Source organism: Pseudonaja textilis, chromosome 1, assembly GCF_049901715.1.
Source record: "Pseudonaja textilis isolate UNSWEBS1 chromosome 1, rPseTex1.2, whole genome shotgun sequence".
Lineage (NCBI taxonomy): Eukaryota > Metazoa > Chordata > Lepidosauria > Squamata > Elapidae > Pseudonaja > Pseudonaja textilis.
In genome coordinates this window covers 164,667,838-164,693,511 of record NC_141990.1, presented here as the reverse complement: position 1 = coordinate 164,693,511, position 25,674 = coordinate 164,667,838, and the positions used below count along the sequence as shown (strand labels likewise).

The 25,674-nt window shown below is 37.6% G+C and overlaps 2 protein-coding genes and 2 long non-coding RNA genes across 14 annotated transcripts in view; 2 read left to right on the top strand and 2 right to left on the bottom strand.

The window, feature by feature from the left end:
- Positions 1–3,583, bottom strand: part of KANSL1L (KAT8 regulatory NSL complex subunit 1 like) — a 48,948-nt gene extending 45,365 nt beyond the window's left edge. For 3 of the 10 annotated variants that reach the window (XM_087941258.1, XM_087941282.1, XM_087941331.1), the window contains exon 1: positions 1,919–2,005. In XM_087941258.1, the coding sequence (XP_087797384.1) occupies positions 1,919–1,963 (45 nt within the window). In that variant the 5' untranslated portion in view covers positions 1,964–2,005. Of the gene's footprint in view, positions 1–1,918; positions 2,007–2,769; positions 2,929–3,388 lie in introns of those variants that run through there. The other 7 variants (XM_087941606.1, XM_087941672.1, XM_087941482.1 and 4 more) reach the window with 6 other exon arrangements.
- Positions 3,584–3,622: 39 nt separating this feature from the next.
- On the top strand, positions 3,623–19,327 carry LOC113441002 (uncharacterized). 2 transcript variants are annotated; one of them, XR_015739533.1, is made up of 3 exons: positions 3,623–3,931; positions 7,128–7,405; positions 19,155–19,327. It is a non-coding gene; the product is annotated as an uncharacterized LOC113441002 (long non-coding RNA). The 2 variants fall into 2 exon arrangements; XR_015739530.1 differs by lacking the exon at positions 19,155–19,327 and having other exon boundaries at positions 7,128–9,718.
- ACADL (acyl-CoA dehydrogenase long chain) overlaps positions 6,042–25,674 on the bottom strand; it is a 28,939-nt gene continuing 9,306 nt past the window's right edge. The window contains exons 5-11 of the mRNA XM_026707753.2: positions 25,552–25,618; positions 18,774–18,938; positions 16,404–16,505; positions 14,700–14,813; positions 12,676–12,803; positions 8,026–8,112; positions 6,042–6,940 (exon numbers count right to left, since the gene is read on the bottom strand). Coding sequence (XP_026563538.1) covers positions 6,847–6,940; positions 8,026–8,112; positions 12,676–12,803; positions 14,700–14,813; positions 16,404–16,505; positions 18,774–18,938; positions 25,552–25,618 — 757 coding nt within the window. The 3' untranslated portion in view covers positions 6,042–6,846. The remainder of the gene's footprint in view (positions 6,941–8,025; positions 8,113–12,675; positions 12,804–14,699; positions 14,814–16,403; positions 16,506–18,773; positions 18,939–25,551; positions 25,619–25,674) is intronic.
- On the top strand, positions 9,989–14,828 carry LOC148127902 (uncharacterized). Its single transcript, XR_015739540.1, has 2 exons — positions 9,989–10,464; positions 13,354–14,828. It is a non-coding gene; the product is annotated as an uncharacterized LOC148127902 (long non-coding RNA).

Here is a 25,674-nt window from a genome sequence, read left to right as displayed (position 1 = left end):
GCATCTTTGCTTAAGAGTGCAATTCTGCTTGGATTTTGTCTCCCTTTTATCTCTAGTGGCTAGCTGAAAAATCAGCCTTCCAAAGGATGTCTGCTTCCTTCCCATGGACCCAAACTGGATTCCAGAGCCTGAAAAAGTTTGACAACTCCTAGACTATCTGACACACAATTTTTGAATATGTTGAATCACAAATTATAATACTTCAATCAAGACCAAAGGCTGATGAGATTCTTGGAAAAATATTCAGATGGTATCAGAAACAACAAACAATACTGGCCATCTATCTGATTATTTCAACATTTATGAAAATAACAGCATTACAATTTATTACTATTGTATCTTATTTGGACTTAACTGTTTATTTCATCCCCTGTAGATTTTTGCATATGTTATTGACATATTCCAGAATAGGGAAGTGAGCATTCCCCTATTTTTAAGTATGACACCTTTATCTTCAAAATAATTTTCACTTTTTAGAAGACAAAACTGAGATACTAAGTAGAAAGATACACAGGTAGCCGACAACTTACAATTATTCATTTAGTGACCATTCAAAATTACAATGACACTGAAAAAACTGACATGACCAGTTTTGACATTTATGACTGTTGCAGTATCCCGATGGTAATGTGATCAAAATTTGGATGCTTGGCAGTTGGCACTATCACATGACCCTAGCCAGCTTCCGACAAAGTCAATGGGGAAAGTTATTGACTTTATGACTGCAGGATTCATTTAACAACTGCAGTGATTCACTTAATCTGTGGCAAAAAAGTTCGTAATTTGGGGCAAAACTCACTTAAATACTGCCTTGCTTAGCAACAGAAGTTTTGAGCTCAATTGTGGGCATATGTTGGGGATTACCTGTAAATCAAACAAAATTAATTTACAATTATATTATAATAGTTATACTACTTTTCACATATACTAGTAAAAGTCATGTTAAAGACAGGTTGAAGATAAAAATTTGTCAGATCAAGCTATGGAATTTCTACTTAAGCAGGTTAGGTAGTAAATTGTTAGATATCTATTTTAACCCTTAGAGGAATGCTGACATTCAGCATATGTGCATAAATAAAAACACTAGTTCAAGACAACATTATCGTATTGGATAATTATCAAGTCCCATATTTTAAGGTAAACTCAAGTTACATATCCAGCAAGTTATCTACTGAAATAGAGTAACACATAAAGCAGATCAATTCACTCAACAAATACATATTTTAGCATATAATTTATGCTATTATTATTTTCACTGTATTTGCTAAAATGTAGAGTTTCCAGAATAATAGAATTTCCCATTTGGAAAGAATACAAAAGCTGAAATTCAAACCTGAGTGATATTGCCTTATTAGCAATATGATTCTAACAAACTAAAGAATCCAATTGAACACTGATTTACTTCTGGAAAATTAGTATGTTTTTCACTCTTACATCATATTTTTAGAATTAGTTGGCCAAATAAACAGGGAGAGAGGAAGAGAAAAAAGGAAGGGAGGGAAGGATGAATATGGAAAAGTAAAGAAGAAAGAAGACATTTCTGACCCTCCCTGTCAGTATCCCCAAAGTCAAAGGTGAAGCTGGCAGGAAGTCCAGAAACGCTCCTCCCCCCAAGCTCCCAGTGCTGTTTCATTTGCTCACTTATAGTCATTCTGTTTCTCTGTTTATATAAGAAAATATCTCTGAAATAATAACCCAACATGTCATAGGTTATCTAGTTTAAACTAAGTATGAGTTGTCATTTTTAGAATATCCACAGGCTACATGTATGCTACATCCATGCCCCTTATATGCAACAGCAACCTTTTTTCTGTTTTTGTCTTCATGACATTGTTTTCATCTGACTCCCACTCTATGCCTGCATCTCCTTAATCATCCTTAGTTACAACAGTGTTAAAAGTAGCCTTTCCCCCTGTACCTTGATATTAGTTTGACTCGTATTCTGGTATACTTCATCAATCATTGTTAGTGGCAAGTCCTGTGATATTTGGGAGCTGAGATCAGTACTTGTTAGTCAATAAGGTTGGTTCAGAAGTGCCCTCTGTTTTGATCCTTGGTGTTGTTTTCCAAAGCCACTGTTTGAACACTAGGACCGGGTTCTCCCCCTATATCCACAGGGACCCAGTTTGGAGGGCTAGACTGGTCCAAATAGAAGCTGGTCAGCAATGGTGACAGAGAGACTTACACACAGTGAATAAGGAGAGTAGTCTTCTTGCTGCTTCATGGGGCAGCAACTCTCTATCCACACTAAATCAGCAACCAAAAGGATCCTAACTAAATTGGTTCATATAACCAAGGGTTAAAACTCCTCCAGATCTGGGAGCCTTTCAACCTAACCTACTTGAACAAATCCGGAGGAGTTTTAACAGTTGGTTAATCAACCAATTTAGCCATCTTTCAATCCATATCTCCCCTGCCAACCCCAGCTCAATCTCACACCAAGGAGATGGGAAGCAGGATATTTTCCAACTAGTTGGTGATATTTGGTGGAGAGGAACAAAGCTGGGAGGAATCCACCAATTCCTGTCCATAAATGAGGGAAAACGTGCATAAGGTAGGATAGGGATTACATACAGGGACAGCATATTATATGCAAGTATTTTGTTAGCTGAAAAGCTGGTGGGTAGTTCTTTAATTAGGCTGCGTTTAAGAATACGCTTAATCTATTTTCAAACAGCAGCAAAACACCCACTTTTATACATTCCACGTTGCTACTTATGAAGACCGATAACTTCAGTCAAATGGAGATAAGCCTCAGCCGACCATCACCTGAAATTTTTAAGTTTCTCTCTTCCCCGTAGCCAAGATAGAGCTGAATCAGGCCTGATACCCTAACCCTAACCCCCCACAACCCGCTCCGCAGACTCTTCTAAACTAGGAAACCTCTAACGCTGCTTCCCAAACCTGAGGCGCACTCTTGGCTGTCCCCCGCCTCTCCTTCTGCCTCTCTGTAAAACAAAACAACAAAAAACGGCCCCCTTCCTCGCGCCCCCGAATCACGGCACTTTTTCCGCCCCGCCTCCGTCCCAACCCCGGGCGCGAGGCTGCAGCCCTTCTCCTCCTCCTCCTCCTCCTCCCCCCTCATCGGGCCCCTCCCCCCTACATTCCTTGGGCGCCGCCACGCCCTCCCCCCCTCCCCCGGCGTCCTCCCCAATCCCGCCTCCCGTCGCCCGCATCCCTACCGCCTCCGTCCTCTCCCCGCTTCAGTGCCGTTACGGCGCTGCTCAGAACTCTGCGGCTGCCCGGGGGTCGTTTGCGCTTGCCCTCGCGCGTCCCAGCGAAGGCGGGAGGAAAGGAGAACGCCGCCCGGAATCAACCGTCTCTTCTCAAATTCCCGAGGCAACCGTGAAAAGCAACAGCCCCCACCTCTCCCAAAGCACCGACTTGCCTGCCAACTCCGCCTGTCCGTTCACGGGCTGCTTCTCTTCCTCCGGTTGCCTCAACTTTCGCAGAGACTCCAGTTCACTTCCCCAAAAACAAAAGCGGCGGTGCCCTCCCATCCAACTTGGCGACTTCACTCAGTTCTCGCTTTCCCCCAACAGGCGCTCCGATCCAAGTAAGTTGCCTCAGCAGCAAACAAGCGGGAGCGGGCGGGAGCTTGGGCGGGGCAACCGAGGGCTCTGCTCGGACTCGGCCGCCTCAGCCAACCAATGGAAAGCCAAGAAGGGCGGCCCTATGCAAAGCACCCTGCGGCGGGGTCTTCAGGATTCTGGGAACGCAGCCGATCTCTTCGGACACAGTTTTGAACTGGAGCCTTGTCCCGCCCGGCGCTTCGCCCGACTACTCCCTTGTAGGTTTCATTGTGCGCTGGAGTTGCGCATTCGTGGATTGGGGTACTGAGCGGACATTAACTTAACACGACTTAACGTCGTAGCCAAAGCACGAGGTAGAGTTAGCAGCGTTGGTCCATTCCTCTTCCATCGTGTCAAATGTAAGAACATACTTAAATACTACTGACTGACTGATCGCTTTTCTGGCTCCTTCAAAAGGGCTGGAGGGTAATTATGATGAAAACTCCGCGACCGACTTTTTTTAATCAACAGCTTTGACAACGATGTGCTGTTCCGGAGCATGCAGATTCTACAAGCACCATTTCTAGATATAATGTTCTTGTAGAGTGCTGTGTCCTTAACCTATTAAGAGTAAAGATAGCATCCCAGCTAGTTAATATAATAGAGGGGGCATGGTAGTTCTTTGCTGATACAGAAAAAATAATTGTAGAATTTTAGAAATAGTATTAGGAAACAGACTAACATAATTTCATTGAAATAGTCCTGGGGCATTTGAAAATCTGAAAAACCCATCGTGATATCCATAAAAGCTTATTTATTTATTTATTTATTGAATTTATATTTTTTGCCTATTTGCCCATGGTGACTCGAGGCGATTTACAGAATGTAAAACCATATTTAAAATAAAAAATAAAAAACAATAAAACTAACAAAAAGAATAAAATAAATTAATAAAGTGCAACAGAACAAAATCTGGGGAAAAAATGCCACATTAAATGTGGTCTTTTAAGTGCCAATGCGAGTGTATGGTGCATTTCAAAGAGGCATGAAATTCTGCTGCATGGTTTTAGCTATCCTGGCATATTTTCAGAAAACAACTCTATTAGGCGTGTTTTTATGAAAAGCTCCCAACTTTGCTACTTTCTTCAGAGCACAGAGGAAAGCAAGAGAGAATGAGCTGTATTTGGTTTGATATCAATCAATAGAGAAGACTTAGTTGAGGAAGTAGCAGTAATGGGTATTTTTGGAGGATAGTAATCCTGGAGGTCTTGATTTTGAGGGAATCTAAAACTGAGTATCATATGCTGTACTTTTAAAAATGAGATTTGATTAACCTCAAGCAATAAGGCCAGAGACATGTACAGGACAGTCAACAAAATCAAAATGGTGGTCAAAACTGGGTGATTAAAGCATCCTTTGTTATGTTGAGGCTATGTATGCGCACTTCACATTCAATTGCCCAGTTGCACTTGCTATTTTTGACTTTGCAGATTATCTCTGCAGACATCTCTAAAAAAACAAAAAGGATAGATGAGATACACAATAGTTCCTAATGAAGGAGGTTTAAAAGTTCAGTGAGGTGAGAAAGGTACAATAGAAGATGCCAATTGGAAATCCAAAACAGCTTAATGAAAATCTGAACATAAAAAGGGCTCATACACAAAATAGAAATAATATCAGGTTACAAGCGAAGAGAACAGATGGATTGCCCAAACTATAGGGCTAAATTGCATTCCAGAATGTTTTAAGTTCTGGCTGAGCCTCTATATACTATCTTTGAGAAATCCTAAACAACTGAAATGCCAAACAATGGAAGAACAAACTTTCCTTTCCAATATCTGTTGGGAGGCATGTCACCTACAAGGGGGAAGTGGCACTGTTTTCAAGATTACTTGTCATAAACTCCATGAGTTTATCCTATCGCCTTTAAAGCCAACTATGTTACTGGCTATTGCCATGCTTTGGGAGCAATTAAATACACATGCAAATTATAATTTTGGGGAGGGTTCTTTTGGGTTTCTTCCAATCAGCTTTACTGGATGACCTCTTTTCTTTCAGTTTTCAAATGATAAAAACTTCTGCCCACTTTTCTTAAACCTAGCACAATTTTATACACTTTATCTGTATAAAATACTGAAGGTTTTTAAGAAGAGATTGGACAGCCATTTATCTGAAATGGTATAGGTTTTCCTGCTTGAGCAGGGGGTTGGACTAGAAGACCTCTAAGGTCCCTTCCAATTCTGTTATTGGGGTTTTTTTTTGAAGAATGATGAGTTTTAACATCTCATCAGATACACTACAGAACTTTAACTTTCATTAAAAATGCCTTCTATTTTTATTCAGCTTTTTTAGATCATTGAAATGTCCTCTGTCCAACTACAGACTACCAAACATTCTAGCATGTTCATATAAAGATTCTGACCTCCCTCCCCCAAACTTTCTACCTTTATTATAACTTATTTTCAAATCTGGACACTAAAACTGTACATAATATTCTATATTCACCCACATTATGCATTTGTACAAAGATTAGAATTTTGGCTATTTTATTTTCAGTTCTTTTCCTAATGACAGGACAGTTGTGAAAATGGCTTCAATACATTTTTCTTGGTACAGACCTCTTGGATCCCATCAGTGTAAATACGATTTTTTTTGCCTCATACATAATCTTACACTTAATTATTTAATATAATTATTAAAATTGCTGTAAGAAAAAATTGGATGTGATAACTAATACTAAGAACACTAAGAAAAAATATAAAATGTTCCTAATAGAATAAAAGTGATGGAATTAATTAAAAGTGTTTCACTTATGAAATAAAAATCAACTGTGGATATTGTACACAAGGATATCTGGTTTAGTAATAGTACTTGTAAAAAAATATTAGAATAGTAGTTGATCACCAGCTGATTATGAATCAGCAACACATTCTGGGTACTGAAAAAGTAAATGCAAATTTTTTGGCTTTCTCAATAGACCTATAATTATATTTTGTATCAGTTCAGAAAATTTTATTTTCCTTTATTATAAGATTATATGTAATATTTAAAAAGAAAAAAGAAAATATATTAGAAGTAAATTCACATTCCATTAGTTCAGAAGTTTGAGAATTATTAAAAATACAACAAAGTGTCTTGCATTGTTCAGTGTGAATTTATATAATCAAAGACAGACATGGTTTAATACTGAACATTAAAGGTCAACCTGAGAAACAGTTTTTGTTATTACTGTTTTAAAACTTTTAAAAGATTATCCCATTTCTTCAGTTAATCATATACTGGGATTTTGTTTTTGTGAAATTTAATTTTCCATCAGGTAAAATGGCATTGCAATCTAATTGTTGCTTACAATATCTCTTGCAATGAGTTCTTTCATTATTTCATTGGTACCGCCATAAATTGGCTGAACACGAGAATCCACAAAAGATCTGGAAAAAGAAAGATAATGAAGCATATGAATTAGCCATACCAATACTAATAAATAGAAATATCTGTCACAGGATGTATCTTTTCCTACCAAGGTATACTCTTAACAATTACCTTGTTAATGCTGATTGGTAGCTTTTGAGAAAATATGAAATGCAAATTTTAACTTTCTGCAATCTTGTTTTCTAGAATGTTTCTAAGACCTATATGACCCAAAGCTTCTTGAGAATAAGGATGACAAGTATATTAAAACTCAAAATGGAGAAAAAAGAGGTATGATTCACATTTGCTGCTCAGCAAAAAGACAAAATGGAGAAATTCTGGCTCACCCAAAAGTAGAGAAGAAAAGAAAGAAAAATAATTGTAGCAAAGCAGTTAATGGTGAAAATACAAAGAACATTTTGGGGATGACTTACAATCAGACATGGTGGAGAAAATCAAAGAAATGACAAGTCAAGCTAAAACAGGTGGTATGAAAATCTTCATGAAATTCTTCATATATTTAAAATACGTATGTTACTTATCAAACCACATACAACATTAAATAGTTGAGCTTTCTTTTTAAATTATAATAAAACATATAAAATCTCTCTTTTATGTCAAATGTTAAGGCTGGGAAAGAAAATCAGGGAAAATGCTATGTGTTTGTGGGTTATCTGTATTTGCAAAGTGATCCAACCAGTTTGTCCTCTTGCAAAATGGATGCGATAACTGATCACACTAACTACAGGAATAATTTTGTAAATGGACACATTTCCCACATCAGGTATTTTATGATGTTAATCACAAGACCCAAAATTCTACTGATCCCAAGAAATCTACAATATTTAATTATAGGACATCAATATAACACAGATGTTAAACAACTACTTAAAATAACTAACATAAAATAAAATTAAAATGGACATAAAATTAAAGTGGAAAGTAACAAAGGGGCCATAAAGTTGTATATAAAGGGAACATACTACCTGAGCTTGTTGCTCACACTGTATGAGCTGACTGGAAAAGTAAAAGATTCCTGAAAAATTTATGCTAAGTTTGTTCAACTAAACTGCATGACTAACAAAATAAAAAAAATGTAACTTACTTTGCAATTGGGTACTCCCACATATATCCCCATCCTCCATGAAGCTGCAAACACTGAGTAGCCACATTGTTTTGGAGATCAGAAGCCCTTAAAGCATAGGTAGATAAGTCTGTTTCAAAACTAGTTGAAATTATTACTTCTATTTATCTAGCTGCATTATTTTTACAAAAACACATGAGAAGTTTTAGCAGCTAGCAGAAATATCTAAGCAATCATACAATAATAATGATAAGTTATAACTAATGATAAGATTCAAAATCTCATTTTGGCAATGGCAATTGAACAAAAGGTTTTTAAATGTAGGATTAAATTTAACAAGATGTTCATTATACATAAATGTTCAATACAAACAATTTAGGTTTACCTTCTATTGAAAATGTTTTCTACATCGGTTAACGTATGGAAAAATTATCTGTACCAAAATAATTTTCTATTCAGTAGTAAAATCTCCATATCACTATGAATGTAGCTAAAATCACATTCAACTATGTAAAAGAGAAACAGCTTTAAGAATGATACTTTAAATATTACATTGGAGAGCAAGATAAGCATGTTGTGAATGGCAATACCCAAAAAATATATCTAGGTAAACCCATAAATAAGCATTCTGCACATTGCTGGAAATGTTACTAAATAGGTATGTACAACTGCAAACAGATGAATGATTTCCTTTTATTAAAGCTAAATATAATTGCTCTTTCAGTCCAATATTATTTTATATTACTAGATGTTTCCCATCTGGACTTTAACCTTTGGGCTTATTTTAGTAATTTTTGTAGGAGACAAAACATTTCAGGAAAAAAAGTTTATGCTCTTTCCCTTAATTTTATACAGGTAGTCCTTAACTTACGACAACCATGGAAACAAAAATTTCTGTTGTTAAGTGAGATATTCATTAAGTGAATTTTGTCCCATTTTATGACCTTTCTTGCCACAGTTGTTAAATGAATCACTGTAATTTTTAAGTTAATAACAGGGTTGTTAAGTAAATCTGATTTTCCGAATGACTTTGCTTGTCAGAAGTTTGCAGAAGGTGATCATATGACCCAGGACACTGCAACTGTCATAAACATGAACCAGTTGCCAAGCATCTGAATTTTGATAATGTGATCATGGGGATGTTGCAATGGTTGTAAGTGTGAAACTGGTTATAAGTCCCCTTTTTCAGTGCCGCTGTAACTTTGGTCACTAAATCAACTGTTATAAATCAAGGACTACCTGTACCTTACTTCTTTTACCCATGCAGTTAATTTAATTTGGTATCTGTACACAGTATTCCCTTGGATGTGTTCACTTTGGTGAAACATATGTTAATATGTAACAGCAAAAGTTTCCAAGAGCTGTTTCTGGCTAATGAAAAACAGAACTGTAAGCAATCTAGCTAAAGCTGTCTTATGTAACAATGGATGGCTTTTCCAGTCAGATTTAAGAAAAAAAAGTGTGTGTGTGTGTATGCATGTGTGTAATATATATAAATATATAGAATATTCTATTTAATACACCGTTAAACAACTGTTTATTTCATTCATTTAATAATGGATCTAATAAACATTTAGTTCATTCATTTTGTATTGTTATAGAGATCAAAGTTTTAATATGAGTCATTTTTCCCAAGAATCATTTAGAATATTGACTTTTGTCAACACAATCTTTCCTAGAAAATCAGCCAATAATAAAGTTCAACTGAAAGCTTGCCGATTAATCATCCTTCTTTCAAATCAATCCAGTACACTAAATCAATGTAATATCCTATACTTAAATAAAGACCCCCAAAGTATTTTATTTAAAAATTAATTCAGAACTGCATTGCATTCTGGCATGTAGCCCGAATCGTTCCAGCTTTTTAAGATGCATTTATAATATAACAGAATAATAGAGTTGGAAGGGACCTTGGAGGTTTTCCAGTCCAACCCCCTGGTTGGAGCAGAAGATCCTATGTCATTATGGGCAAATGGCTGTCCAATCTCTTCTTAAAAACATAATAATATTAAAAACATAATTTAAAATATAGTTAAAATATAATAATGTATTTAGGATAAACCATTAATTATGGTATCAAATTATTTAAGGATAATGCATTTCTCCAAACCAATGTCCCAGAAACTGCTATTCTTTATCGAATGCAGTATTTTTTATATATTACAAATGCTGTTCTGAATGGCATTATGTAGGTATCAAAACAACTATATACTATGAAATAGCCAGAAAAAAAAAATCCTACTGTACTCCATATTTTTGTACTTTACAGTGTTAATCCCCTCTCCAACTTCTGATCTCCTTTTGTTTTCCTGCAGCAAAACTAAAATCCACAAAGCTGGAAGGAATCATTGAGCTTCTTTCCTTCTGTTTTGTGCAGAACTCCAAATTCAAATATCCACAACAAATAACTTTTGAGCTTCAGTTTGAACATATATAGAAACAACCACCTCTACTCAAAAGGTTAGCAATTTTTTCTTAACATTACATGGGAATATACCAGCATATAATTTAAATCCATTAATTCATGCTGTGCCATCTTAAACTATAAACAACGGGTTCTGGCCTTTGCTATATGACACCCTTTCAGGTATCTGAAGAATGCTATCAGTTTCTTCTTCTTTAAGGCTCAGCATCTTTCACTCCTGAACCCTTCAGAACCAAGTTTCTAGGCTTCAAGCCTTCCTTGTTGCCTAGAATACTTTTTTTTTGTGATAGCCATATTGCTGGTTTCTCTTTTCTTGAATTGTCTTCTCAGTTCTTCAAAATTAACAGGCTGGGCCTATTTTTGCTGGTATCATCTGCCCTCTTATGAATTAGCAGAAAGGAATAATTGTCAGTTGATTTGATATAATATGCGGTGACATCCCTAATCTGTGCTCCTAGCAGAGAGAAAATTTCAGAAACCAGTGGATCTGATTAGCACATCTGCACAGTGCAGGTTAGGAAGAGATTTGAATGCATGGAAGAAATCACAGGTCGGGGTGGGGGGGTCTGCAATGGAGTGCACAAGAGGTATAGTGCAGGGAGGCTGGACAAGGATTGAATAAATGCATGGGAGGTGTGGTGTGGGAGGTTACATGAGTGCAATTGAGTATGCAAGAGATGCCATGCTGATCAAATGTGAGGAAGTATGTAAGAGGCACTGTGTGGATCAGAGGGGGACTGTGCAGGTCAGAGAGGATATCTAGGGGTATGCAGGAGGCATGGCAAGAGTTGAGAAATGTGCATGGAGTTGCTGGGTGAAAGCATACAGGTGGGTGAGTGATTTACTCCAGCAACTTGCAACCTTCCCTGCTGTCTCCCCCATTTATTTTCTGGGGAAGCCAACAGGAAAGGTTGTAATGTTAACATGGGGCACTTGGAAACCAGTTGTAAGTGCAAATGAATTGCCAATCACCTAGATTTCAATCACGAGACTGGTGTGTGCTGGAACAACCAGAATTCTAGGGCAGGGACAATTGTAACTACGGTTCACTTGGCACCATTGTAACCTTGAACTATCATTGAATGAAGGGTCATATGTCAAGGATTACCTGTATACCAAAGAATTTGATGCATCTCAGTGTTTGAAAGTGATTTGTGTGTGTTTCTAATTATTTCCCAGCTGTTGGCAAATGCTGTGTGTCTTCTTTAGCCACACCTATCTGGAAAGCAAGGGTAGCTTACTAGATTCATGAGCCTCAACAGTCTATGAATGTGTGAGTGAGAGATCATAGGCCAAACGTGCATGTTAACGACTCCACTTTAAAAGTTCATGTCTACACATATCAGCAAATCTAAGTTTTCATGTTCCACTTCCTTATTAATGGGAGAAATCTATTTTAATTTTTACAAAGGTATCAAGTAAAACATGGGTTCAGAGTGAGATACAGCTAAAAAAGATGCTTTGTTGGGATGCATAAATAGAGGCATCAGGTTTGATCATCTGCCCTAATCAGACCCATTTGGAATACTGAGTGCTGTTCGGGATGCCATAATTTTAAAAAGACAATGATAAATTGGAACAGGAGGGCTACCAAGAAGGTGAAAAGTCTGGAAATCAAACTGAGAAACAGTTCAATAATCTGGATACGTTTCACTTGTAGAAAAGACAGCCAAGGGAGATACGAAAGCAATCTTCAAATACCTGAAGTTCCAACGTACAGAAAAGTGAATGGACTTATGTTCCATTGCTCCAGTGGGCAAGACCAGAACCAATGGGTAAAAAACAAGGAAGGAGTTTTACACTAGACATTGGAAGGATTTTCTTCAGAGCACAAGTTGTCAGCCAGTGAAAGAGGCTGCCACACAATATAGTGGTTACTCTTTCACTAAAGTCCTTCTATAGAGGCTGAGCGGTCATGTATTAGAGATGCTCTGATGGATTTTGTATTGAATAGGGAGTGGATAGGATTATTACTATAATCCCTTCCAGCTATGATTCTAATGAAATTCTGTTTAAAGCAAAACCAAGAGTGCTCAGTTAAGGCCCCTTATGCATACTGTATATACTGACATATATTGTGAGTGAAAGCAACAAAATAGAACTGAAAATAGGGTAACCTATTTGAATTTTCTGCAGAAGGTTTTTGTTCCTACAATTCTTGAGTACAGTATGAGTTTATATTTATTGTCACTGTTCAGATTTTGAGAACATACATATGACATTAAATGCTTATTTAACAGACATACCAGTATTTGGCCATAGATGCAGTAGCAGAATCCAGGCATTTCCGTGAATGAAGATCAATACAATTATCCAAAAATGTCCGACTTACACAAATCTGTGTTTTCAATTCTGCTAACTTGTGTTGCACAGTCTTCCAATTGAAAAAAGATACAATGTGTTATCTTTCAATACTTGCAACACATTATGAACATCCCAATTATATCTCCATAATAGTTGGCAATATTTTGCAAAAACTACTCTTTTATGTTTTATGTTCAAATATAATGTCCATAGAAATTCAAAATTTAAAATATATTCACTGGCCCAAAGCAAAGTGATATTTTAATCACATTGAAACTATGTGAAAAAACATTTTAATCCTTAATACTTACAGGTAGTCTTCAACAATTGAGCCCAAAATTTTCATTGCTAAGCAAGACAGTTAAGTGAGTTTGGCCTATTTTACAACCTTTCTTGTCGGAGTTATTAAGTGAATCACATTGTAGTTGTTATATTAGTAACACATTATCTGGCTTCCCCACTGACTTTGCTTGTCAGAAGGTCATAGAAGTAGATCACATGACCCTGGACACTGCAACCATCATAAATAGATGCCAGTTGCCAAGCATCTGAATTTTGAGCATGTGACCATAGAGATGCTGCAAAGATCATGTGAAAAATGATCATGTCACTTTTTTCAGTGCCATAGTACCTTTGATCGGTTACTAAATGAATGGTTGTAAGTCAAGGACTGCCTTTATTTGATGCGGAGCGGAACCCCACCACAATTCTTTCTTACTTCAGTAGGTACAGTATTAGTTATATATTAGACTGTGAAAGAATGTTATCTCTATGAAGACTGTTGTATTATTCAGTATCACCAATGGTAATAATAATGAATCTTTTTCAAAATCCTAGTTTAACTTTAGTTTAGCAACACAAAAGCTTTATAACTGTAAATTTTAACCAGGTCAGTAAAACTGATCATGAACAAAAGCATTTTATTTCTAATTAATCTTGATAGTACATCAGCTTTGTACCTAGAAAGAACATCAGTATTTATTTTTCTTTTTTCCTATTATACTTATAAAATTGAATTAATTTCATATGAAGAGCAATTTTATACAGCTAACTTTTCCTCTATCTCTGCTTTTATCTGCTATCCAACTCCCCTCTAGCACTGTGCTCTGCTCAGTCCCATCTCCTCCCCCATGTTGTTCTGACCAGCTATTCTCATTGTCTCCCAATGTATTTCCTATTTAATATGCATTCTTCCCTCCAACAAGTTCATCAAAAAGTAATAAATCATTTTTCTTTTGAAAAATATTTTTACTGAGCATGTTTCAAAAGGAAGTGCAGCTGCCTCCCTTATTCATTTCCCCAAAGAACACCTCAGGAGTGTCTGAAAACTACTAATTATTTCTGAAATTGGATTTCTTCTGCTTTTCTGAGTCAAGAATTTGTAAAAGAAAGTAAGTCCACACACATATTGATATTATAAACTGGCTTAAAGCCTTCTCCCCATCCCTAAGAAATCTAGAAATGAAAGTGTTATTATACAGAATTATAAACATAGATTTCCACCCTCAGCAATTATAATACCTAGCACCAGGAGGTATTTAAGGCATGCTTGCAAAGAAAGGATATAATTCTGGCTTTCAACCTCCTTTCAAAATATCAGCAATCCATCTATTTATTTTTTAGCTGTTAGTCTAATGCATAAGGATCAGATATAACAATGCACTTCATAGGAATATTTCTATTTTAAAATGATAAACTGAGAAACTTCAGAGTGTCTCCAAGTCATTTTCTAAAAGAACAAAAAGCTGGATATAATCTGCATACATGGGACAAAACAAAACCCCAGGAGTCCTAGAAACCATAAGGGCAAACAGGGGCCCTCAGCTAGAAATCAAAAGGAAGATTTCTAGATGTAAATTTTTCATCAGATGATCAGGCAACCAGGTTTGCACCCCAAATGGACAAAAACAAAAGGATTTCAAATTTAAAAATATTACTGAGGAAACAAATATTCTCAAGTTCTTACTTGTAAATGTGAAATTGTTTTCCCAAAAGCTTTTCGTTGTTTAACATAACTTCTTGTTTCTTCAAACATGAATTCACAGCTAGCAATCGCCATATCACCGATCAAGAGCCTTTCCTTGACAGAGAAGGGGGAGAAGACATTCTCAGACATGTTCATTATTAAATGGAAAAAAATATCATTATTTCTCTATACATTCTTCTGTTGTATCGTCCTCGTCTTTGTGTCTCTGGCTTTAAAAACCTTTCTGGTTTATAAAGATGTATATAGGTCTAAATCAGCCTTGTTAATTACATCAACTGTAGATTTTAATTTCTGCTTTGAGTCCACTTTTGTGTCTGGTATGTTAAATGTTAACAGGAAAGAAAAGCTCTCAAATAATTTGACTTGCCCCAGATGCAATTGTAATATTTAATATTCTGGCCTGTAACATCAACATACATTTTATGCAGGGTAAAAATATGTAATCTTTATGGATGGTGGAAAAATTCAAAATTGCTCTTAACTGGTACTGCTATTTTAAGATACCAGTCTGAAATTCAGCCTGTTTGCAGGTTAATGAATATACAGCCCAATGTGGACATATTTTGAATAGGTACTAAAATAATTGAGAGATGAATCTGTGATTGTGGTATGCAGAAGTTTTGATCAGCATATGGAAGTCAGGAGTGAGGAGCCAACAGACTTGAAATGTACATGATATTGAGTCAACTTTGACTCTCTACCTAGTGCTACTGTGTAAATGCATATGAACCTCTTGAACTGTTGAATATGGTTGGCATTCTACATGAAAATATAAATCATATCCTGAAAATAATACTCCCAAAGGAAAGATTCAGATAGAAATACTCAAAAGGCACTTCCAGTATTATACCCCTTCCAGGAAAAAAATTATTAGAGAGGAAAACAAAAACAATGTAGACAAATACCTACCCAAATAGAACTGAGTGAAGTGAAATATTTTGAATAATTAATTATATTTTTGTAGGTACTGAGAGAAAAGGGCCCTTTTTAACTGTTTTCAATAACTTTGTATTTTAAATTGGTGACAGAAAGTGTAACCTGTGAGATGGGGGTGAGACATTCTACCAGAGAAAAAAATGCTAAAATAAATTACCACCTCTCCTTTGGAGTTTTCAAATATGTCTTGCTTTGGATTCAAGACAGGCTCAACTGCAGCCTCCTAAACCTTCAATTTCCTCCCCTTTGAAAGCTAATGACAGGGAGATAGCTTTTCCTGACATTACACAGACTTCATGTTTCTATTACTGAAGTCCACAAAGAGAGCACTAAGGCAGTGATTCCCATAGAAAGAGGAAAAGAAAGACAGGGGAAGGCCCTAATAAAAAGCAGGGTTTGCTTCTATAAGTATCTGTACAATAGTTACAGAACAGGAATGAGATCTGATACATATTTTAATATTGAAATATTAACGTTGCTAAGTATATTCCCCAAATCTCTCTCACACATATTACATCATGTTATATAAAAGCTGCTAAAGCCCTGAAAGAGAAAATAACAATGCAATTCTGGGTGCAAAATTTCCACCCTGAAATCAGTAAGTGATAGCTGTCAACATCTTGCATAGAAGCTTAAATGTCCTCCAGCATAATCTGTTGCTAGCAGATAGTTGCAATGACAAATAAGTCCTTTGTGTTATTCTTTGATATGGTTTCATATCTCAGCATAGTTCCATGTCTGTCTTACCTGAGGAAGCTCTGACATTAGATAATAGAAACCTTTGTTCTCCTGGCCAAGTAGTGCACTGGCAGGCAAGCGGACATCTTCAAAAAATAGCTCAGCCGTGTCCTAATTTTAAATAACAGAGTCACATATTTGCCAGTGTACCTTAAACCCTGTATCATAATGTTTCTCTCTTAAAGAAGTGCCATGGGCACACAAACACATTAAAATAGATGGAGTAAGCACTTACCAATGTGATTACTTTCCATAGCCAAATTCCAAGGTCTAAGTAACATATAATAGTGGAAATCAATCTTTGTTCTACTTTGTATTTATTCTGTTGTCTTATAATGAAGGACGCAAAAAATCTCATTTTATCACAGATAGGACATGGAAGGCAATTAGTATTTCTACATCTTTGCTTTATTTTCCCAAAAACCCAAGCCCTTGTCCTCCACCTTTGAGTGATAAAATATCCTGCACTTCTTTTTGAATGCACTCACTCTCCTTTCCTCTCCTCCCCTCCCCTCCCCTTACCTCTCCCTTTTCTATATTTGAATGGAGCAAAGCCATGAGTAGCCAAATCTTCCTACCACTGGATCCAGCGGAGAAGTCATGTTGGGTTCCATAGCTTATTAAGAGAAAGCTCACAGGCAGGCATTCAGTAGGTGAAAAACACTGTTATGGGGACCATTAAGATTAGGACACAAACTTCTGCAGCCATTTGCCAAATATATTTAGCTTGCTATCTAATGGATAGTTGAAATACACTGCTCAAAAAAATAAAGGGAACACTTAAACAACACAATGTAACTCCAAGTCAATCACACTTCTGTGAAATCAAACTGTCCACTTAGGTAGTAACACTGATAGACAATCAATTTCACATGCTGTTGTGCAAATGGAATAGACAGCAGGTGGAACGCATAGGCAGTTAGCAAGACATCCCCCATAAAGGAGTGGTTCTGCAGGTGGTGACCACAGACCACTTCTCAGTTCCTATGCTTTCTGGCTGATGGTTTGGTCACTTTTGAATGCTGGCGGTGTTTTCACTCTAGTGATAGCATGAGCCAGAGTCTACAACCCACACAAATGGCTCAGGTAGTGCAGCTCATCCAGGATGGAGCTGTAGCAAGAAGGTTTGCTGTGTCTGTCAGTGTAGTGTCTAGAGCATGGTAGCGCTACCAGGAGACAGACCAGTACATCAGGAGACGTGGAGGAGGCCATAGAAGGGCAACAACCCAATATCAGGACCGCTACCTCCACCTTTGTGCAAGGAGGGACAGGAGGAGCACTGCCAGAGCCCTGCAAAATGACCTCCAGTGGGCCACAAATGTGTATGTGTTTGCTCAAACAGTCAAAAGCAGACCCCATGAAGGTGGTATGAGGGCCCGACATCCACAGGTGGGGGTTGTGCTTACAGTCCAACACCGTGCAGGACGTTTGGCATTTGTCAGAGAACACCAAGATTGGCAAATTCGCCACTGGTGCCCTGTGCTCTTTACAGATGAAAGCAGGTTCACACTGAGCACATGTGACAGACGTGACAGGGTCTGGAGATGCCATGGAGAATGTTCTGCTGCCTGCAACATCCTCCAGCATGATCGGTTTGGCAGTGGGTCAGTAATGGTGTGGGGTGGCATTTCTTTAGGGGGCCACACAGCCCTCCATGTGCTCGCCAGAGCTGGCCTGACTGCCATTAGGTACCGAGATGAGATCCTCAGACCCCTTGTGAGACCATATGCTGGTTTGGTTGGCCCTGGGTTCCTCCTGATGCAAGGTCAATGCTAGACCTCATGTGGCTGGAGTGTGTCAGCAGTTCCTGCAAGACGAAGGCATTGATGCTATGGACTGGCCCGCCCGTTCCCCAGACCTGAATCCAATTGAGCACATCTGGGACATCATGTCTCGCTCCATCCACCAACGCCATGTTGCACCACAGACTGTCCAGGAGTTGGGGGGATGCTTTAGTCCAGGTGTGGGAGGAGATCCCTCAGAAGACCATCCGCCACCTCATCAGGAGCATGCCCAGGCATTGTAGGGAGGTCATACAGGCATGTGGAGGCCACACATACTACTGAGCCTCATTTTGACTTGTTTTAAGGACTACATCAAAGTTGGATCAGCCTGTAGTGTTTTTTTCCACTTTAATTTTGAATGTAACTCCAAATCCAGACCTCCATGGGTTGCTAAATTTGATTTCCATTGATAATTTTTGTGTGATTTTGTTGTCAGCACATTCAACTATGTAATGAACAAAGTATTTGATAAGAATATTTCATTCATTCAGATCTAGGATGTCTTATTTTTGTGTTCCCTTTATTTTTTTTGAGCAGTGTATATTTCTATTGAGTTTACTACCCATACTTAGTAGAGCAATTATCTGGGACTTACCTGTGCTTTAAGTCCTATTTTTTCAAGCTTACGTCCTTTAACAAAGCCTTTCATACCATTTTCTACCAGGAAAAGGCTAATTCCATGAGCAGGGGAACGGGCCTCACGGTTTGTAACAGTCACAACAATAACCAAATCCGACATCCAGCCATTTGTAATAAATACCTGCAACAACCCAGAGAGATATACTTGAATTGTTTTTTTGTAATTGGTTTTTTTTTGCCTATTAAGGACTTAATCCCCTAAAGTCTGCCATTCCTTATTAGTTCTTGAATTCATTTCTTACTTTGAGGTGAGTTTTCCAGTTTAAATAATCACCCTTTGAAGTCACAGAAAAGACACTCAAAGATAACCTAAAAGATTCCCTCCCTCTATTTTTAGGTAGAACCCAGAGGTGGTATTCAGCAGGTTCTGACCAGTTCTGGAGAACCGGTAGCAGAAATGTTGAGTAGTTTGGAGAACCAGCAAATACCACCTCTGACTGGAGATTTTACAGTATCCTTCCTCTGCCATGCCCACCAAGCCATGTCCACAGAACCGGTAGTAAAAAAAATTGAATCTCATCACTGGTAGAACCCTTACAAAATTATCTGGTTGCCACAGTACCAAAGTAATCATACATAAAAAGTGGTGGTGTTTCAAATGCTCTTCAGTAAACAAAAGAAATGTGGCAAAGCTGGTACAGTTGAGGTAAACTAGTATCACAGTCAACAAGATTGCTTCTCAGTATATTTATAAGTTAGGCTGGCAATGCAAAACAGCCACACTACCTCAGTCATAATTTTGGATTGCCACCATGGATTTCAGTCAACCAGATAATAAATCACAATGTAAAACAACAATTATGCAAAAAAAACCCCACCTTTCATCCATTCTAGTTTTTCCCATTAAATTTTACTTCTATTCAAAAATCTCATACTGTGATTCTGCTTTAATTAAGCAATTAACATCAATTAATAGCAACCAGACACATTTAGATTATTTTAGCTCCATTGTCAAACTCCACTGGGGCATATATCGTCCTCATTTTAGCAACACCAAAATTTTCTTCAGATAATTGTCTGAAGCAAAAAAAAAGTTCTTGCTAATACACAATCTTACTGCATGTTCCAAGAAAACAAAATATTTATTTATTTACAGTATATCACACATTTCTGTTAGCCGCTCAAGGCAACATACATAGTCCTCCTCCTCCCATTTCCCCCACAACACTGCTGCTTTGAGGAAGACTGGGCTAAGAAAGCAAAGGGCACAAAGTCATCCAGGGAGCTTCTGGGCTGAGGGCAGACCAGAACCAGGTTTTCTGCACACATAATCCAACCCTTTAACTACTACAAACTATATATTCATTTATTTATTTTGATGTCTTTTGTTGTCAGTCTTGATTTCTGGTGCCTGCCTGAACTACTCCCTTGCAGTTTTCTTGCCAAATTTTCATAAGTGATTTGCCCTTACCTGCTTGCTAACACTGAGAAAGAGTAACCGCACAAGGTCACCCAGTGGCTTTGTGACTAGAGTAGAACTAGATTTTATGGCCTCCTGATTTATATCATGGTGTCCTATCCATTCCACCAAACTGCTCAACAAGCTTAGCACCTATTCATCCAATGAAATCAGTAACTTTTTTGTATCACATATTAACTGCTTTCCAGTGCATTCCAAATGACACAGAAATCAAAGGCAACTAATTTTGGACAGATGAGGTGGACATTAATTTCTGTGTCAGTATTTCACACATGTTTATCAACAGATAACACCATATGCTCTTCTAAATTTGAGCACAATGACATTGTCTCCAGACCAGTAGTAGTTTCCAAGGCTGTTCCTCCTGGGGGATTTCAACCTCCAAACTCAGAGGAGGGTTGAAGCATAATATATAAGTTTGTGACCTCCAAACTTACCATAGGTAATTGTGGCCTTGATGATACGGTTGGGCACACATCAGACCTGGTTTTTAGTTTAGTGCAGATAAGACATCTGAATATACTTGGATGGATAGTTGCTCTTTACCATGGTCAGATCACTTCCTTGTCAAAGTGAAAATCTCAGCTGACTTGAAACTCAGAAAGAGTGGCAGACCCATTACTTTGGATTGCCAAGGCATTTAATGGATCCAGATGGTTTCCAGGGAGCTCCAGAGGGGATTCCCAACAATTTGGTGGGCAGTTTTGTCTCATGCCTGCTCAGCCTGTGGAATCCAGAGATGTACAATTGCCCCAGCATGGCTTCTCTCCAGTTACAATCCCAGTGAGTGTCAGCCGCACCATACAAAGCAAACCAGGGAATCAATTCCTGAGGAAGGCTAAAAGAATGTTTATCAAGTTTTGGTATACTACAGAGTTTTGAAAGTCTGGTTGAGCTGCATTTCCTCCCCTTTCTTATATCCCAGTGAATTAGGCAGGCATTAGTCTGGGCCACTTCCAAAAGCCAACTTTGCTCTGGACTTCTAAAATGCTTAAGTAATAGTTTTGCTTAAAAAGTAATACTTTTGCTTAAGTAATAGTTTCTGCATATATCCAGCAAGGTCATCTTCCTTATTCGCTACAGTGAGCAGTTTACTGATGAGCTAAGGGAAATGAAAGAGATTCCTGGAATGATGCTGGCATAAAACCAGAAGTGGACACAAATGAAAACCGATAGAAGCTCATGTCTGAGCCTACACAGTGATAATAAGAATGCAAAACATTAATTCTCTCTAAAGCTTATTGGGTCCACATATTTCCAACAAGCAGAAAAAGAAAAATGGAAAAGAAGCCCTCACCCTTCATCCCCACCAAGCACAATCAACATTAAAAACCTTATCACTCTCTCTTAAAATGCAACCAAACATCTCTTCATTCCATACTTCATTCCTTACTCCAATTTCTATATATCCATCTCTTTAAACTCATCTCTTTCTATTAAGCAGTAAAAGTCCAGTAAGGGTTATTAGAAATATAAATATTAAGACATATTACAAATTATATTTATTACACCCAGTCTGAATCCTTCCTTTCCATCGGAAAAAAAATCCCCATTTCCTCTCTTTGTAATCAGTCCCACTCAAAAAATAATTAAACCAGCATTAACCATTATCATCCAATCTTAATGAAGATGCTGTTAAATATCCTTCCAAATAGCAACCCATTATCTTATCCCTGATCAAATAAATGAGGGCCTTTCCTCAATTTTGGCTGCTATGACAAATATGCACCTTGAACAGGATATCTAGAAATAGCGTCTGATGCCCTGATCATTTGGGGATCACTCAGAAGCTACAACTAATTCAACATGTATTGGCAAAGTTCCTGACAATATAATCTAATTACAGTAGAATTGCTATCCTGGCTGCTTATTAGCTTTTGAGTCCAGCTGAAGTGCTGATGACTACTTTGAAAGCCCCTAACAGCACTGGCACCAGATTATGTTATACAAATCATGCCAGAATAGAACCTGCTCAGCCAGTATAAACACTTAGAGGGGCCAATTGGGGGTCAGTCATACTCTGAAAGATCTATGGTGAGTGGATCACAACAGGCCTTCTCAGTGTTGGCCCCTATTCTTCGGAGCACCCTACCCCAGAAAAGAGGATATCTCCCTCCCTCTTTGCATTTAGGAGGCAAATTAAAACTCTGTTACTCCAGTGGGTATTTCACCTTTAGTTTGTCCTGGTGCTTCTTGAACACTTAATTTTAATTTGCTTGGACACTGTAGTATGTCTTTAACTGTATATACTAGTTGTGTGGTTCACTGTCCAGAATTGATTTGAGTAGAATATAAATACAGTAAATAAATAAATCATACCATATCGATGTCAAGCATTTTTCTCAAGGTATATAATACTAAGGTGGATTTATTTAGTGAAAATCACATTCCCTTATTTTGGGAATATTTGCAGTGCCTTCTTTATCGACATTGTTTTCACTTTCCAGAGGTCTACTTAGCGAAGTAGTAGATAGGAATATGTGTTGAAATTTAATGTTTTCAATATTTCTTCCTTATACTGAATCCACTAAAACCTTCTCTGCCCCATTCTCCACCTGCAGTTCTGCATTATGTAGTCCATACTTTTACTTTGAATTGATGGAAGAAATCATTATGGAAAAATGAATGAACCAATTACAGAATTTATTAAATTTTAAAATTGGATATGATAGGAAACTGAGATTGGAGATGAGTCCTTGTTCCACTATTTTCTTACTTTAAGATTTGGTTATAACTTTGGAATATATCATGTGTTAAATGACTCATGAAAAGTTGGCCTGCTTCATTCCTCTTTCTAGTCATTTTAAATTACATGTAGGTGAAAGGATATAAAATATAGATCAACTCTAATATTTTTATCCCATTTTGTGTTACTTGAATTTAAATTTGTAAACTTTTGCAAAAATCCTTATGTTGTCAAAAAAAGTAAACATTTTACAAATCATATACAGGTGAAACTCAAAAAATTAGAATATCGTGCAAAAGTCCATTTATTTCAGTAATACAACTTAAAAGGTGAAACTAATATATGAGATAGACTCATTACATGCAAAGCAAGATAGTTCCATCCATGATTTGTCATAATTGAGATGCTTATGGCTTACAGCTCATGAAAACCACAAATCCACAATCTCAGAAAATTAGAATATTGTGAAAAGATTCAATAATCTAGACTCAAAGTGTCCCATTCTAGTCAGCTAATTAAGCCAAAATACCTGCAAAGGGTTCCTGAGCCTTTAAATAGTCTCTCAGTCTGGTTCAGCAAGAAGCACTATCATGGGAAAGACTGCTGACCTGACAGTTGTGCAGAAAACCATCATTGACACCCTCCATAAGGAGGGAAAGCCTCAAAAGGTAATTGCAAAAAAAGTTGGATGTTCCCAAAGTGCTGTATCAAAGCACATTAATAGAAAGTTATGTGGAAGGGAAAAGTGTGGAAGAAAAAGATGTACAAGCAGCAGGGATGACTGCAGTCTGGAAAGGATTGTCAGGAAAAGGCCATTCAAAAGTGTTGGGGACTTTCACAAGGAGTGGACTGAGGCTGGAGTCAGTGCATCAGGAGCCACCACACACAGACGGATCCTGGACATGGGCTTCAAATGTCGTATTCCTCTTGTCAAGCCGCTCCTGAACAACAAACAACGTCAAAAGCATCTTAGCTGGGCTAAAGAAAAACAGAACTGGTCTGTTGCTCAGTGGTCCAAAGTCCTCTTTTCTGATGAGAGCAACTTTTGCATCTCATTTGGAAAGCAACGACGCAGAGTCTGGAGGAAGAATGGAGAGGCACACACTGCAAGATGCAGTGTGAAGTTTCCACAGTCTGTTGATTTGGCGAGCCATGTCATCTGCTGGTGTTGGTCCACTGTGCTTTATTAAGTCCAGGGTCAACACAGCTGTCTACCAGGAGATTTTGGAGCATTTCATGCTTCCTTCTGCAGACAAGCTTTATGGGGATGCTGACTTCATTTTCTAGCAGGATTTGGCACCTGTCCACACTGCCAAAAGCACCAAAACCTGGTTCAATGACCGTGGGATTACTGTGCTTGATTGGTCAGTAAACTCGCCTGACCTGAACCCCATAGAGAATCTAAGGGGCATTGCCAAGAGAAAGATGAGAGACATGAGACCGAACAATGCAGAAGAGCTGAAGGCTGCTATTGAAACATCCTGGTCTTCCATAACACCTCAGCAGTGCCACAGGCTGATAGCTTCCATGCCACACCACATTGAGGCAGTAATTGCTGCAAAAGGGGCCCAAACCAAGTACTGAGTGCATATGCTTGCTTATACTTTTCAGAGGTCCGATATTGTTCTATGTACAATCCTTGTTTTATTGATTGCATGTAATATTCTAATTTTCTGAGATTGTGGATTTGGAGTTTTCATGAGCTATAAGCCATCATCATCACAGTGACACACCACGGCTTGAATCATCTTGATTTGCATGTAATGAGTCTATCTCATATATTAGTTTCACCTTTTAAGTTACATTACTGAAATAAATGAACTTTTGCACGATATTCTAATTTTTGACTTTCACCTGTATATATGATTGCACCCTATCAGCTTTCTGTCTGAATCTCAAATCTCAAATACATAAGCCAATCTATTTTATTTTCACAACACTTGTAAAATTGGTAATTTTATAACAACAGTACTACCAATTGATAGCAAAAATGTACTATCAACTGGTAGACAATTTTCCTTCTTGGTCTCCTGAACAATCTTATCAAAGAAAAATAAAAGCAATTTAAACAAAACTATCCTGCAATTTGTAAACAACAATTGCATTTAGCAGTATCCATTTTGACATTTTCTCTGAATCCTAAATATACTCACTCACCAGGAGGAGACAACATTTTTTCCCCTTTTATATATGCCCCTACAGTCAAGTTTTTATTTGCCTCTTTGGTCTCTCCAGGCAATTTCTACCAGGGAGGCCATTCTCCTGCCAATTCTTTTAAGCTGTGAAATATCTGAGCAATGGTTACCCTTTGCAGACTAGTCATGTTACAGCATTAAAAGGCCAAATTCTTCAGATGGTTTTATAATGTTCCCCAACAAAAGAAGGACAGAAAAGCACTTGCTAAGTTGATTGAGATTTCGAGTCATGCTGTACAGTCACCATGTTACTCTGGCAGCAGGAGTCCTCGTCCAAAATGGAAAAGGTGATGACCTGGCACTGCTTGATTAAAAAGTTGTAGAATACCAACTCCATAATTCTCAGCACTGATCTCAAATGGCTACGTTTACTAAATGGCTATGTTTACTAAAATGGCCAAGTTTACTAAAATTAAAAGAATGTATCACATACCTTACTGCCATTTAGAATCCAATCACTGCCATCCTTTTTTGCAAATGTTTTCACACCCTGCAAATCACTAAGAAGAAAATAGTTCTTACTAATGCAACATAGCAAACGCACAATGTTTAAAGT